This window comes from Capricornis sumatraensis, chromosome 15, assembly GCF_032405125.1.
Source record: "Capricornis sumatraensis isolate serow.1 chromosome 15, serow.2, whole genome shotgun sequence".
Taxonomy (NCBI): Eukaryota; Metazoa; Chordata; class Mammalia; order Artiodactyla; family Bovidae; genus Capricornis; species Capricornis sumatraensis.
In genome coordinates, this window is record NC_091083.1 from 50,850,213 (window position 1) to 50,866,337 (window position 16,125).

Sequence of the window (16,125 nt, forward strand, 5' to 3'; positions counted from 1 at the left end):
TAAGAGCCCTGTTGATACCCAAATACTAAAAATTTAAAATATTAGTCATTACAGTTATTCTAAAAGCTCTGAAAACTAAAAATCAAGTACTAAGAAAAACATGTTAGCCAGGACCAGCTTATCATAAATAGTGATGTAAAAGACATGCTTTCAGGACAGTTTTGATCATTCTGTCCGAAACAAATACCAAGATTGCCTGGATTAACTACTTCCAATGTCTCCCCACCCCAACCAGCACTCTTAGCATGCAGCCCCATCTGATACATCCAAGAGTTAGTTGTTTTCCTGGAGTAGAACACTACTAGGCTCCACAAAGTCAAGGCTCTTTTTCACCATTTAAGCACAGTAGCAGCTGTTCAATAAATAATTCTTTACTGAACAAAAGAATGACTAAATTTTAGACACGTGTGCAGAAATTTCTTTCCCTAATTACTACTAGCTACTGCCACTAAACAGAAAACTGCTTAGACAATTATTTAAGGTAAATATTGAGATGGGGGTAAAAAAACAAAAACTAACCATTTACAAAGTTCTGACTGGTTAGATTTCTCCCTGTTCCTTTTACAAGTCCCAGAAATTGTCCATATTACTGTGCGCATGAGAGGCATGTAAACTGGATTTTCTAATATAATGTAATAACTGGGCTTCGTCATAACTGATAGCTCAGTTGGTAAAGAATCCACCTCCAATGCAGAAGATCACAGTTTGATTCCTGGGTCAGGAAGATCCCCTGGAGAAGGGATAGGCTACCCACTCCAGTTTTCTTGGGCTTCCCTGGTAGCTCAGCTGGTAAAGAATCTGCCTGCAATCCGGGAGACCTGGGTTCAGTCCCGAGGTTGGGAAGATCCCCTGGAGATGGGAAAGGCTGCCCACTCCATAACTTTTAAGAACTCAAATAAGTGTAAATCATGCTTTATTTAAAAGGTCTAACAAGCACTGTGCCTGCTGGAAGAAGCCATAAGATTTCAGTTTCACTTATTCCACTATAACAAACAGACAAGAATCAATGCATTTAAAGAAATGAGAGGGAGTAAAGAAGAATGGGTCACATGGAGAATGGCTTACCCTTTGTTGGCAGATCCATTTAATTTCTATGTTAAACCCTACATCTTCTGGCAAAGATTCTAAAACCTAGAGTTGTGTTTGTTGGTGGTAAATTTTGTTTCGTTTTTGGTGAGATGAATGGTAGAAGAAGGAAAAAAAAAAGAAACAAATTTATTACAGAAAGCAATCTGTAAGAAAACATATCACTACTAAGGATAAAGCGCTTTGTGTTGTTGGTAAAAACCACTATCTTTTCTTATACTCAAACTCACAACCTGGTTAATGATTAAATTGAATAAGAAAGTAAAAACAAATTAAATAGCAAAGACAGTGGTCTTTAGCATGTGATAATTGATTACTACTAACCATTGAGATGATCCTAACCTAAAATCCTTTTCACCATTAGTACTGAACAACTAAACTGAGCAATAATAACAGACAAGCAGCTTCATGAATTTAAAAAGACATCTGTCATATTTTCTGAATCACATCCAGGCATGTCAATCTACGAAGATATAGTTATACAAAAGAACATAATTTCTAGCTTTGTTTTGAAGGTGATGATACTTAACTTGTACCACAGTGATAACTCCCTGGAAAGATGTTATCTCCAAAGTTAAAGATGCTCATAAATAAAAAAGTCTTTATCTATATAAATAACAGAGTACCAATCTAGCTAAATTATCTAGACACTATGCAGTAATACCACTTGGCCTGGCATAATTAGAAAATATAATCTAAAATATGAAGCTTGAGACTTCCCTCGTGGTCCATCGGTTAAGAATCCGCCTTCCAATCTGGGTGCGATTGCTGGTCAGGAAACTAACTTCCTACATGCCATGGAGCAACGAGAGAACTATTGAGCCTGCATGCTCCACAGTTATTAGAGAAGCCTGCATACCTCAATGAAATGCCCCTGTGGTGCAATTTGAGAAAGCCCATGGGATGCAATGAAAACCCAGCACAGCCAAATTTTTTAAAAAATAAAATAAAATAAAATATGAAGCTTGTTTACTAGCCTACAAGCAGCTGGTTTGTTTATTCAAACACCAATTTGTTTTGTCAAATACTCAAGCATGCTAAAGCAGAAAATTAATTTAGAACAATTTATTTCAAACTTTAGAAACAACATGGATAGTATATATGGTATTTAATTTTATAATAGCAAGTAAAAGAATGCTAACAGAATAAGAATATAGCCCAGAATTCTGGTGACCTTGGATATAGCCCTGGTCTGCATTAACCAGCAGCATGAAAAGTACAATACCTAAAACAAGCTGTACTCAATCTCCTGTGGGGTTTATTACTTTGTTCTCTGATATGTTTAGCCTTACTTAATATATCTGCCATATTTTTACTGGACTAATGCACAATCAGAAAAGGACAATCCTCTGAAACACAATTTTTTAAAAATCTGTTTTTCTATTCTATGAAATCATGTCCAGAAATCATGAAATTTCTAAGAACCAAATGATTTCAGAATTTTGGGCTAGAAGGAATGACTTAGCTAGGCTTCATAAATATCTGAAAAATTATTCAAACCATGACCTAAAGGAACTACTGGTGCTGCTGCTGCTAAGTCGCTTCAGTCGTGTCTGACTCTGTGCGACCCCATAGATGGCAGCCAACCAGGCTCCCCCGTCCCTGGGATTCTCCAGGCAAGAACACTGGAATGGGGTGCCATTTCCTTCTCCAATGCATGAATGTGAAAAGTGAAAGTGAAGTTGCTCATTGGTGTCCAACTCAGCGACCCCATGGACTGCAGCCTTCCAGGCTCCTCCATCCATGGGATTTTCCAGGCAAGAGTACTGGAGTGGGGTGCCAATGCCTTCTCCAAAGGCGCTAGGACAATGACTATTATAGGGTTTTTTTGTAGCATCCTTTTTAGAGGGTAAATAACCATGATAAACAGGTTATTACCTATTTTTTGCCTAAGAAAACTACTGTAGTTGACACATCACCTGAAATACAGTGGAAAACAGGAAAATTAGGAAAGGGAGCCAACAAGAACAAAAGGAGATTCAGCACGATCAAAGAGGGTATATGACCTGCCTGGCAAAGGAATTCCTCTATGAACTGCGTCTAGTTTTAAATCTTCATGTGAATTTTTGTTACACTTTTTCAGAGTGAATTCTTGAAATCTGTATCTCATTTTAAGTAGCCAGGGTACCTATATTCTTTGGTTGGAGAATTTCTCTCTAAAAGCCAGAGTCCAGCCTTAAATTTTGTAAAAATGCCTCTCCCATCGTCACACTGCCCTCTGCACCCCCTTTTCCATGCCCTTTCCTCTCTGTTTATATACAGAAATAAGTGAATTTTCTGTTCTCCAAATTTATCCATTGAGGTAGGAAATTTATTCATCTGAGCAAATCAGTTTCTCATTAAAAAGAGGTACACAAATAGACAAATGTATCTTCTCTAAAAAGCATCAAACATTAGTTTACATTACACAGCCTTTTTAGTGCCCATTTAAAAGACCAAAATAAATTATTCAGATATAAAAGAATTAATGATAGCATTACCCTAAGTAAAGAACTTACCATCTTAAGAGAAGGAAATGGCTGATTTTCAGAAAAGGAATTTTCTTCTTCAACCATAGATTCTGAAATTTTAAATTATAAAAACTCAGTAGATTAATGCCACTTGATCACTAAGACCTTCCCCTAAATTCTTTAAGGAAGTAGTTATGAGATCCTTTCACATACAGTATTTTGAAGGCTCCTGTATTTAGTAATTTCAACCAATAAAACCCCCATTTTCAAAATGAAGGGTTTATGAAGACGACTTTACAGCATTTAGTAGGAACATCTAAGTGTATGACCTCAACAGTCATTATTTTCTTATAAAAATTATACTTTATAAAAAGAAGTTGCAAGCAATTATTTTTTATATCTCATTTAGATTAAGGGCTATATAAAATAATGCTCAAAATTCTCCAAGCCGGGCTTCAGCAATACATGAACTGCAAACTTCCAGATGTTCAAGCTGGTTTTAGAAAGGCAGAGGAACCAGAGATCAAATTGCCAACATCCAATGGATGATGGAAAAAAGTTCTGCCACCCTTATGGCAGAAAGTGAAGAGGAATTAAAAAGCCTCTTGATGAAAGTGAAAGAGGAAAGTGAAAATGTTGGCTTAAAGCTCAACATTCAGAAAACGAAGATCATGGCATCCGGTCCTATCACTTCATGGGAAATAGACGGGGAAACAGTGGAAACAGTCTCAGACTTTATTTTGGGGGGCTCCAAAATCACTGCAGATGGTGACTGCAGCCATGAAATTAAAACATGCTTACTCCTTGGAAGAAAAGTTATGACCAACCCAGGGAGCATATTGAAAAGCAGAGATATTACTTCGCCAACAACATCTGTCTAGTCAAGGCTATGGTTTTTCCAGTGGTCATGTATGGATGTGAGAGTTGGACTCTGAAAATTGATGCTTTTGAACTGTGGTGTTGGAGAAGTCTCCTGAGAGTCCCTTGGACTGCAAGGAGATCCAACCAGTTCATCCTAAAGGAGATCAATCCTGGGTGTTCATTGGAAGAACTGATGCTAAAGCTGAAACTCTAGTACTTTGGCCACCTCATGCGAAGAGTTGACTCACTGGAAAAGACTCTGATGCTAGGAGGGATTGGGGGCAGGAGGAGAAGGGGAAGACAGAGGATGAGATGATTGCATGGCATCACCAACTGGATGGACATGAGTATGAGTGAACTCCGGGAGTTGGTGATGGACAGGGAGGCCTGGCGTGCTGTGATTCATGGGGTTGCAAAGTGTCGGACACAACTGAGAGAATGAACTGAACTGAAGTGAGTCCTGCTAATACTTCTACTTGAAATACCAACTTAAAATTAAGAGACTCTACAGGTACCATTATGTCTTTGTTAGCATATCATTTAATCCAAAATCAATTATGTCAAGGTACACAGAACTTTTTCCTAGAGAAAAAATTTTTCTATCAAGATTTAAACCTCCCCAATAAACAAAAAGTAAAACAAAACCAACAAGTAACTAATCCTGTGCAATGGAAATTCAAAAACTAAGTCATAAAATTTTCCAGTAAAATAACTTAAAAGTAAATTCATTTTACTATAATAGTTATGAAACATTTACAAGCTTTCAAAGTCATATTTATGCTCTGGGGTTTTGGGCACCTCACAATGTCTTTATAAAGGCATTACAACTATCCTGTTATCCTAACTGCAGATGAACATTTAATGAATACCTACTATAACCACTTATTATAAATTTTTCAGGGAATATAAAACTATTTTCACACCCTTGAGAGGTTTACATTCTGGTGGAAGAGATACAACGTGTGCAAAAATAAAGGGTTAAACAAGGACATATTGAGGCTAAGATGAATGCCATACAGTATTAAGTTCTACGGGGGCAGAAAGCAAAGTGGAATTACAAAGGGACTTTATAATCCATTGAGGAAAGTGAAGCACGTAATGGTTAAACACAAAGATGGAGATCATAGCTGATAAATGCTAGCGCTAGTTCACGTAACTATATAGGGCTAGATTCTATATTTGATACACTCTTGTCCTCTGTAATGCTTAAGACTGTGTGGAAAGATTGGTAGCTACAAAATAATAAAGATGTTTGATCATCAGGCTAAGAAAACTCATAAAAGTAAAAAATCATGCTTTCTGTACACATGACACATACGCATTTGACAAGTATTATATGTAAAGCCTTTGCATCTATAACATTACATTTATATAACTAAGTATTATATTAAGGTCACAAAGAGTACATTAAAATGGATAAGAAAATTCATTATGCTAATCATGAAATGAAAACAATGTTTTCATATTGGTACATACCTTTCAGATCTTTAGATTTCAATGCAGTCACATGAGTGAGCTGGAAAACACACACACACACACACACAAAATGCAATCATTAAAAAAAGGCCTTAAATTCTGACAGTATGGCTAACAGAACTATAGCTTGAAAAGCTAGCTAGTTAGAAAAAACATAAAATGTAGAATTATTATTTTAATAAGAATAAGCCCTTATCAGTGTATACATTTTATATTTACATACATATACAAAAGATCATGATCAAATAACCAAGGAGAGGAGAATATATAAATCAATAGCTTAGGAAACTGTTTACACTCAAACAAGCATTTAAGGTATCTAATGAGAACAGAAGGATCATCATATAAAATTATATGGTATCAATAAAATAGAGAAGGATCTTAAGAATAAGTATAAAAATCAACAATAGCATAGAAGGTCAAGTATGAAATAAGAAGAGCTAAAGCAGACCAGCAAAAGAAATGCAAAAAAGCAAAATGGCTGTCTGGGGAGGCCTTACAAATAGCTGTGAAAAGAAGAGAAGTGAAAAAGTAAAGGAAAAAAGGAAAGATAGAAGTATCTGAATGCAGAGTTCCGAAGAATACCAAGTAGAGATAAGAAAGCCTTCTTCAGCGATCAATGCAAAGAAATAGAGGAAAACAACAGAATGGGAAAGACTAGAGATCTCTTCAAGAAAATTAGAGATACCAAGGGAACATTTCATGCAAAGATGGGCTCGATAAAGGACAGAAATGGTCTGGACCTAACAGAAGCAGACGATATTAAGAAGAGGTGGCAAAAAGACACAGAAGAACTGTACAAAAAAGATCTTCATGACCCGGATAATCACGATGGTGTGATCACTCACCTAGAGCCAGACATCCTGGTATGTGAAGTCAAGTGGGCCTTAGAAAACATCACTATGAACAAAGCAAGTGGAGGTGATGGAATTCCAGTTGAGCTATTTCAAATCTTGAAAGATGATGCTGTGAAAGTGCTGCACTCAATATGCCAGCAAATTGGGAAAACTCGGCAGTGGCCACAGGACTGGAAAAAGTCAGTTTTCATTCCAATCCCAAAGAAAGGCAATGCCAGAGAATGCTCAAACTACCGCACAATTGCACTCATCTCACACACTAGTAAAGTAATGCTCAAAATTCTCCAAGCCAGGCTTCAACAATACGTGAACCGTGAACTTTCAGATGGAGAAGCTGGTTTTAGAAAAGGCAGAGGAACCAGAGATCAAATTGTCAGCATCTGCTGGATCATGGAAAAAGCAAGAGAGTTCCAGAAAAACATCTATTTCTGCTTTACTGACTATGCCAAAGTCTTTGACTGTGTGGAGCACAATAAACTGCGGAAAATTCTGAAAGAGATGGGAATACCAGACCACCTGACCTGCCTCTTGAGAAATCCGTATGCAGGTCAGGAAGCAACAGTTAGAACTCGACATGGAACAACAGACTGGTTCCAAATAGGAAAAGGAGTACGTCAAGGCTGTATATTGTCACCCTGCTTATTTAACTTATATGCAGAGTACATCATGAGAAACGCTGGGCTGGAAGAAGCACAAGCTGGAATCAAGATTGCCAGGAGAAATATCAACAACCTCAGATATGCAGATGACACCACTGTTATGGCAGAAAGTGAAGAGGAACTAAAAAGCCTCTTGATGAAAGTGAAAGAGGAGAGTGAAAATGCTGGCTTAAAAACACAAGATTCAGAGAACTAAGATCATGGCATCTGGTCCCATAGCTTCATGTGAAATAGATGGGGAAACAGTGGAAACAGTGTCAGACTTTATTTTGGGGGGCTCCAAAATCACTGCAGATGGTGACTGCAGCCATGAAATTAAAACACGCTTACTCCTTGGAGGGAAAGTTATGACCAATCTAGATAGCATATTCAAAAGCAGAGACATTACTTTGCCAACAAAGGTCCGTCTAGTCAAGGCTATGGTTTTTCCAGTGGTCACGTATGGATGTGATAGCTGGACTGTGAAGAAAGCTGAGTGCCGAAGAACTGATGCTTTTGAACTGTGGTGTTGGAGAAGACTCTTGAGAGTCCCTTGGACTGCAAGGAGATCCAACCAGTTCATCCTAAAGGAGATCAGTCCCAGGTGTTCATTGGAAAGACTGATGCTAATGCTGAAACTCTTTGGCCACCTCATGCAAAGAACTGACTCATTGGAAAAGACCCTGATGCTGGGAGGGATTGGGGGCAGGAGGAGAAAGGGACGACAGAGGATGAGATGGCTTGATGGCATCACCAATTCGATGGACCTGACTTTGAGTGAACTCTGGGAGTTGGTGATGGACAGGGAAGCCTGGCCTGCTGTAATTCATGGGGTTGCAAAGTGTCGGACACAACTGAGAGACTGAACTGAAGTAAACTGAAAGCAGACCAGAGACTACTTAAGATTATAGCTAGTCCCTATGGCCTACAAAGACTTATAGCCCAGTCTCCTTCATGAAAGCAAAAACCGATGGGATCCATGGAAACTGTTAAAGGTGACGGATGAGCACAAACTCATTCTTCCTAATAGAACAGAAAACCAAAGCATAGACTCTACACATGCTGTATATATAGTCATCCCCATGGACAAAGAGAACATTAGTATATATAGACAAATACAAATAGAGCTAAAACTAAATGCTTAATGTAAAGTCAAAAAGATTAACTAACATTTCACACTATTATTACCTTTAACAACTGGAGTTGGTCAAATGTTAACTCTTTCACTGGAATTTCAAATAATTCAACTGGATCAGCGTCAAATTTCTAAAAAGAAGAAAATGGGGCCATAAGTTATTACTGAATATTTACTCTAGACAGTCCCTATGTCTCAATTTTCTGATAAGAGTAATTGTTTGGTGGTCACAGTGAGCCCACGAAGGGGAGCTCTTTCTACCTAACACTACCTTCCAGCTCTTAAATTCTGGCTTTTTCGTTTTTAATGTAGGTAAAAACATTTTTTTTTAGTGAAGAAAAAAACAGCTAGGAAGAAGCTGTAGCACTGAAGACACACTGAGAACCAAGCCATAGATCAGTAATTTCTCCTGTTTCCTGCCAGGCTGTATACATTTGACATATATCCATGCTACATGACTAGGAAATCAACAGGCAAGCATGATCCAAGTATGGATTAGTTTCTGTCAAGTTCTAAACATTTCAAAATCTTTTAAACTGAAGTTTGGTTAAAAACAACAACAGAAATCAATTGTGATGAAAAAATTGATTATAGATGCTTTCACAATAAGCAAATCTGTTTTATTAGATTTTAATAAATCAAAAGTCACACTATTCAGGCACTTCTATCTTAAGGAAACGAGTTAATGCACCACCAGTAAATCATCAGTTCAACAAACAAATTAAAATCCAGTGTATCTCTATTCATTTTCACATCAAGTACATATAGTATGAGACTATGTAAGTTTTTCTAGAAGGATACACAAGAAACTGCCAAGTAGAGAAGAGAGTATGACCAAGGAGAAAAAGGAAGATTAATGTTTCATTTCATAATCTTTTTACTTTTTAAAATTTTATTTGTTTATTATTTTTGGCTGCACTGGGTCCTCATTGCTACGCCCAGGCTTTCTCTAGTTGTGGCAAGTGCAGGCTTTCTTGCAGTGCTCAGGCTTCTCACTGCTGTGGCTTCTCTTATGGCAGAGCACAGGCTCTGGGAGCACAGGCTTCATAGTTGTGGCCAGTAGGCTCAGTAGCTGTGGCAAGTGGGTTTAGTTGCCCCATAGCATGTGGAATCTTCCTGAACCAGGGATTGAACACTAATCCCCTGCACTGGCAGGCAGAAATTCTTAACCACTGGACCACCACTGAAGATCCACTTCATAATCTTCTGAACTATTGGTATAAAAAATACTGGTATATAAAAAATACTGGTATATAAAAATAAATGAACATCAATTGGTTTTATAAGGAAAATACCAACTTAAAAATGACTACTAAAAAAATAAACAATTTATTGTTTTCATTCTGCAATTAACTCAGATTCAATCAAAGAACAATTAAAGTCTGGTAAAAATGAGGGGTCAGTTAAACTCTTCAATTAACCCTCACGGAGTTTAAGAAATTACAGCTAAAGTCACTAATCTCAATCTTGGTTAGTGAGTTCCTTCACCATTCCATCCGTTTTTGTTTCACTTTGCATTAACATTTCCCGCACAGCAAAAACAACCTGTCCCAAGTCTAATTCTCCGTCTTTCATGTAAATAGGTGCATCCTGGGAATTCCCTGGCGATCCAGTGGTTAGTACTCAGCACTCTCACTGCTGAGGGACTGGGTTCAATCCTTAGTAAGGGAAGCAAGAGTCCCCAAGCCATGCAGCATGGTGATCCCCAACAACAGATGATTTAAATAAATAGGTGCATCTCCTTCCTTCTCCTAACACCATTTCACAAAAAGGGAAGGATCCATTTCTATAAATGAAAATAATCCAAACTCATATGACTGATTATAATAGAATCCACCAGCAGGCAGAGTCAGGTGCCTTGTCACAGATTTACACTACATTATGTAGCTCAACATTCAGAAAACTAAGATCATGACATCCGGTACCATCACTTCATGGGAAACAGATGGGGAAACAGTGGAAATAGTGTCAGACTTTATTTTGGGGGGCTCCAAAATCACTGCAGATGGTGACTGCAGCCATGAAATTAAAAGATGCTTACTCCTTAGAAGAAAAGTTATGACCAACCTAGACAGCATATTCAAAAGCAGAGACATTACTTCGCCGATTAAGGTCCGTCTAGTCAAGGCTATGGTTTTTCCAGTGGTCATGTATGGATGTGAGAGTTGGACTGTGAAGAAAGCTGAGCGCCAAAGAATTGATGAGTTTGAACTGTGGTGTTGGAGAAGACTCTTGAGAGTCCCTTGGACTGCAAGGAGATCCAACGAGTCCATTCTGAAGGACATCAGCCCTGGGATTTCTTTGGAAGGAATGATGCTGAAGCTGAAACTCCAGTACTTTGGCCACCTCATGCGAAGAGTTGACTCATTGGAAAAGACTCTGATGCTGGGAGGGATTGGGGGCAGGAGGGAAAAGGCACGAAAGAGGATGAGATGGCTGGATGGCATCACTGACTCGATGGACCTGAGTTTGAGTGAACTCCGGGAGTTGGTGATGGACAGGGAGGCCTGGCGTGCTGCAATTCACGGGGTCGCAAAGAGTCGGACACGACTGAGCGACTGAACTGAACTAACTGTATATCTTAAGTGTATTGCTCTGAACTGAACTGATGCAGCGTCTGGTACATGTTAGTTAATCTACAATGTTTTATCAGTTTCAGGTGTACAGCAGTGATTCAGTTACACAAACATATATATATATAAAAAAATAGATATATCTAGTCTTTTCCATTACAGATTATAAGATACTGAATTAAGATACTGTTCCCTGTGATATACAGTAGGACCATGTTGTTTATTTATTTTATATATTGCAGTTTGTATCTGCTAATCTCAAACTCCAAATTTATATGAAATAATCCCTTTCCCCCTTTGGTAACCATAATTTTATTTTCTAAGTCTCTATTTTGTAAGTTCATTTGTATTATATTTTAGATTCCATGTAAGTGATATCATATGGTATTTGTCTTTCATTTCCTGACTTACTTCACTTAGTATGATAATCTCTAGGTCCATTCATGTCACTCTAAGTGCTATTAAATTTTTTTATGGCTGAGTAGTATTCCACTGTACATGTATGTATCTTCACACATTCATCTGTATCCATTCATCTGCTGATGGACATTCAGGATGCTGCCATGTGTGAGATACTCTAAATACTGCTGCAATAAACATTAAGGTGCATGTTTTTTTTTCAAATTATAATTTTCTCTGGAAATCCCAAGAGTGGTATTGCAGGATCATATAGACTTACTTCGTTTTTTGAGGAATCTCCATACTGTTCTCCATTGTGGCTGCACCAAATTATTCCCATCAACAGTGCAGGAGGGTTCCTTTTTCTCCATACCCTCTCTCCAGTATTTATTATTTCTCAACTTTCTGATAATGGCCATTCTGAGCAGTAAGAGGTGGTACTTCACTATAGCTTGGATCTGCATTTCTCTAACAGTAATACTGAGTATCTTTTCACGTGCCCATTAGCCACCTGTATGTCTTCTTTGGAGAAATGTATATTCAGGTCTTCAGCCCATTTATTGAATTATAGGAGCTGTTTGTATATTTTAGAAATTAATCCACTGTCAGTAGCATCATTTGCAAATATTTTCTCCCAGTCAGTAGGTTGTTTTGTTTGTTGTGCAAAAGCTTCAGAGTAATTAGATCCCCTTTGTTTTTTATTTGCATTACTCTAGGAGACAGATCCAAAAAAATATTGATGCAATTTATATCAAAGAGTATTCTGCCTGTTTCCTCTAAGCTTTATACTGTCTGGTCTTACATTTAGGTTTTTAATCCACTTTGAGGGTTTTTGGATTTTTTTTAATAATTGTATTTATTTTGGGCTGTGTTGAGTCTTTGTTGCTGCATGGGCTTTTCTTTAGTTGTGGTTAGCGACAGCTTTTCTTGATGCAGAGCGTGAATCAAGGGCACGAAGACTTCAGTTCAGTAGTTGTGGCTTCCAGGCTCTAGAGCACAGGCTTGGTAGCACATGGGCTTAACTGCTCCACAGCAAGTGGGATATTCCTGTATCAGGGATCAAACCTGTGTCTCCCACACTGGCAGATGGATTCTTCACCACTGAGTCACAGGGAAGCCCTGAGTTTATTCTTCTATATGGTGTTAGAGAATGTTCTAACTTCATTCTTTCCCATGTAGTTCTCCAGTTTTCTCAGTCTTAACTTCAGATCAACTCAACTGAAAATGATACCCATCACAGTTTTAAAGAAAATGCCAGGAGATGTGGGTTTCCTCCCTGGGTCAGGAAGATCCCCTGGAGGAGGGCATGGCCACCCATTCCAGTATTCTTGCCTGGAGAATCCCATGAACAGAGAAGCCTGGCAGGCTACAGTCCACAGGGTTGTAAAGAGTCAGACATGACTAAAGCAACTGAGCAGACATACATCAGTGTCTGCTGGGGATTGGTTCCAGGACATCTCATGGATACCAAATCTACAGACGCTCAAGTCTCTTATGTATAATGGCATGTATATATAAAACTTGCTAATTTTTAAACTTTTGTCTAACTGTAAGAATTAAAGGAATTTCTACATACCTTTTTCATAGTCAAACAACAAGTCAGATCATGATACACCACAGGCACAAAATCTTTTGAAAGATGTACATCAAATTCTACAAAGGCTGCACCCTGAGAGGAAAAAAAAAATTGAAAAATATTATCTAGCCCACAATACATCTAAAACTCTAAGAATATAACAAATGTATTATTCACTGTAAAAGTATAGACCTATCTATACACACATAAACTTCCTCAAGAATTATTTAATGCTATACTTCAAGCTTTTTCTAAAAGGTAATCTTTTAAAACAAGTATAACTTCTTTTTTGTAACAGCATAACAATTTTTCCTGGCAAAAAATTGGGTACTGATCCTACTCAAACACACTCCAGGGCCTTTCTGTGGCAGTGGACAGCCTTCACCAGTGTCACCTCTGCTCCTGCTATTAGCAGAAATGGAGCCTACAAGGAGTCTGGGGCATGGCTACCTCCCATCTTGTTGCCCCCTGCACATCTCAGTTCAACAGTCAAACCTCAAAGGTGAGGTGGGAACAGGAAAAGCTGCAATCTCTTAGCTCTGCTACTTGGTGCACTTGAACAACACTTTATAGCCTTTCTTAATAAAACCTCAATAATCAGATTAAAGAGGAAACAACAACTTCTGCTGAAAAGAGAAAACAGAAATGGATAACAAGAATAATGCATACACCAAATTTCCTAATAGAAGCTTAAACAGAAGAAATATGTACACCAATTAGACTTAAGTCAGATCCATGACTTATGAATTAATCCAAATAAAGGCTAAAAACATAAACTGACAAATTGGTGAATTCACTATAAGAAAATCAGCTGGGATCAAAGGATACAAGATCTGACGGTGTCTATGGCCCAGAGAAGTGCTGTGTAAGAATGGATGGACATGTTTCCATCCCTTACCCTAGCTTTAGTCAAGAAAAATGCTTAACTTGTCAGTACATATAGATCATAGGCTAAAACCAAAGGAGTCTGCTTCCTCTGTAACTTCTGAAGCAGGAAATAAGCTTAGCTGCTTCCACTGTCAACAAGAAAATAACACAAATCATTTTTATCAAAGAGGGAAAAAAAACCCTATACCCCGTAAAGAGTTAAAACAATTATACATAAAGTATAGCTTCCCAGTTTTAAAGTTTAATTTTAGATTACCATCCTTTAGGAAGATAAATTTACTAAGGGATAAAATCTGATCTCAAAATTCATACATGAGGGACTTTCCTGGTGGTCCAGTTACTAAGACTCCACATTTCACTGCAGGGGGCCCGGGTTCAAGCCCTAGCCAAGAAACTAATCTACCACATGCAGTGTAGCATGGCCAAAAATTAAAAAAAAAAACAAAAATTTTTCTGTGAGCAAGAATAAGCCAATAATAACCGAAACCTCTTCAAGGATGTCTTTAACATGAAACCAAACGAGCCTTTCATAACTAACATAAGACATTCTATAAAATGATCCCTGAGAGTAAAAAGGGTTTCAACAGAAAAGGGCTCAATGGAATCTTCCCTCAAAAAGCAGACACCCTGAAAGCTTAGGGATCTTCATGTGTTCGCAGCTAATAAAACCATGTTTAGATTACTTAACTATAAGGAACTGAAACTAGTTACAAATAATGACCTACAGCACAGCATAATTGTATTTTAACATCTTTTCAACACAAAATTATCAACTAAACATTTTTGAACATAAAATCAATGATTATGATAATCAATCTAAGATCTCAAGAAATATAAAATGCATCATTATTTTATATACCACTAAGAGGGAGAAAAAACAATGCCAATCAAACCATGACAAGTTAAGACAGTTGTAAATCCTATCCCAATTTTAGAGATGCTAAAATACGGGAAAAGTGTGTCTTAGAATAGTTGTTTGCTTCATATAAGTGATAAAATTAAAATCTAACAAATCAAGTTTATTTGCTGAACTATTTTTAAAAAGGCAAAGCTTAAGGCATGTATGTGGAGGACAATAGGAAAAAACTGAAATATAGAGTTTCTCAGTTTTCCCCTTAGTTTAACTTCAAAACATGAGGCTTAACTTGAAGTACAGTAGAAGGTGAGGGGGGAGGAAACACACAGGCTCTTGATTTACAATGTCAAACTTCAGGTACTGAAAAACCTAAACGCTAAAAAAAAACAAAAACAAACCACCACTAACTGAATAACGATATAAAAGGAGTTAAGAAATTCAGCATGATCAGGTTAGAATTAGGACGGTATACAGTATATATATATATATCTGTGTGTATATATATATCTCTCTGTATATATATCTCTCTGTATATATATATGGAGTTTTATATACATATAATACATGTAAGGAGTTTCATACACACACACACACACACACACACACACACACAATACTATAAAAAGTTAAGAAGTTCAACATAATCGGGTTGGTATACAGGAGGCAAACTGACATACTAAGTGTTTTTCTTTGCGACCCCCCCACCAGGCTTCTCTCTCCGTGCAATTATCCAGGCAAGAATACTGGGAGTGGGTAGCCATTCTCTTCTCCAGGGGATCTTCTCCACCCAGGGATTGAACCTGGGTCTCCTGCATTCCAGGCAGATTCTTTACCATTTGAGCCACCAGGGAAGCCCAAGTGAAGAGATAGGACTAATAAGGAGTTAATATCTAACATAAAAATTTACAGCTCAGCATCAAAAAAAACCCCAAACTATCCATTTATTTAAAATGTTAGAAGAACTGAGTATACATTTTTCCAAAGGAAATGCAGATGACCAACAGTTATAGGAAATGTTATAACACTCAGCATGAGGGAAATGCAAATCAAAACCACAAAGAACCGGACTTCCCTGATGGTCCAATGGTTAAGCATCTACCTACCAATGCAGGGGACATGGGATCAAACTCTGGTCTGTGAGATAAATAAGCCTGTGCACCACAACTACCAAGCCTTTGTGCCACAACTACTGAAACTCGCATGCCTTAGAGCTCCTGCTCTGCAGTAAGAGTAGCCACAACTAGAGAAGCCCTCGCAGAGCAACAAAGATCCAAGGATAGCCAGAAAGAAATATAAAACAAAAAAACCACAATGAGTTATCACCTCACTG

General features: G+C 37.8%; 1 protein-coding gene across 1 annotated transcript in view; it reads right to left on the reverse strand.

Annotated features, from left to right (window-relative positions):
• Window positions 1-16,125, reverse strand: part of GPCPD1 (glycerophosphocholine phosphodiesterase 1) — a 62,956-nt gene that overhangs the window by 12,908 nt on the left and 33,923 nt on the right. The window contains exons 11-15 of the mRNA XM_068986989.1: window positions 13,052-13,144; window positions 8,557-8,634; window positions 5,874-5,913; window positions 3,585-3,646; window positions 1,066-1,131 (exon numbers count right to left, since the gene is read on the reverse strand). Coding sequence (XP_068843090.1) covers window positions 1,066-1,131; window positions 3,585-3,646; window positions 5,874-5,913; window positions 8,557-8,634; window positions 13,052-13,144 — 339 coding nt within the window. The remainder of the gene's footprint in view (window positions 1-1,065; window positions 1,132-3,584; window positions 3,647-5,873; window positions 5,914-8,556; window positions 8,635-13,051; window positions 13,145-16,125) is intronic.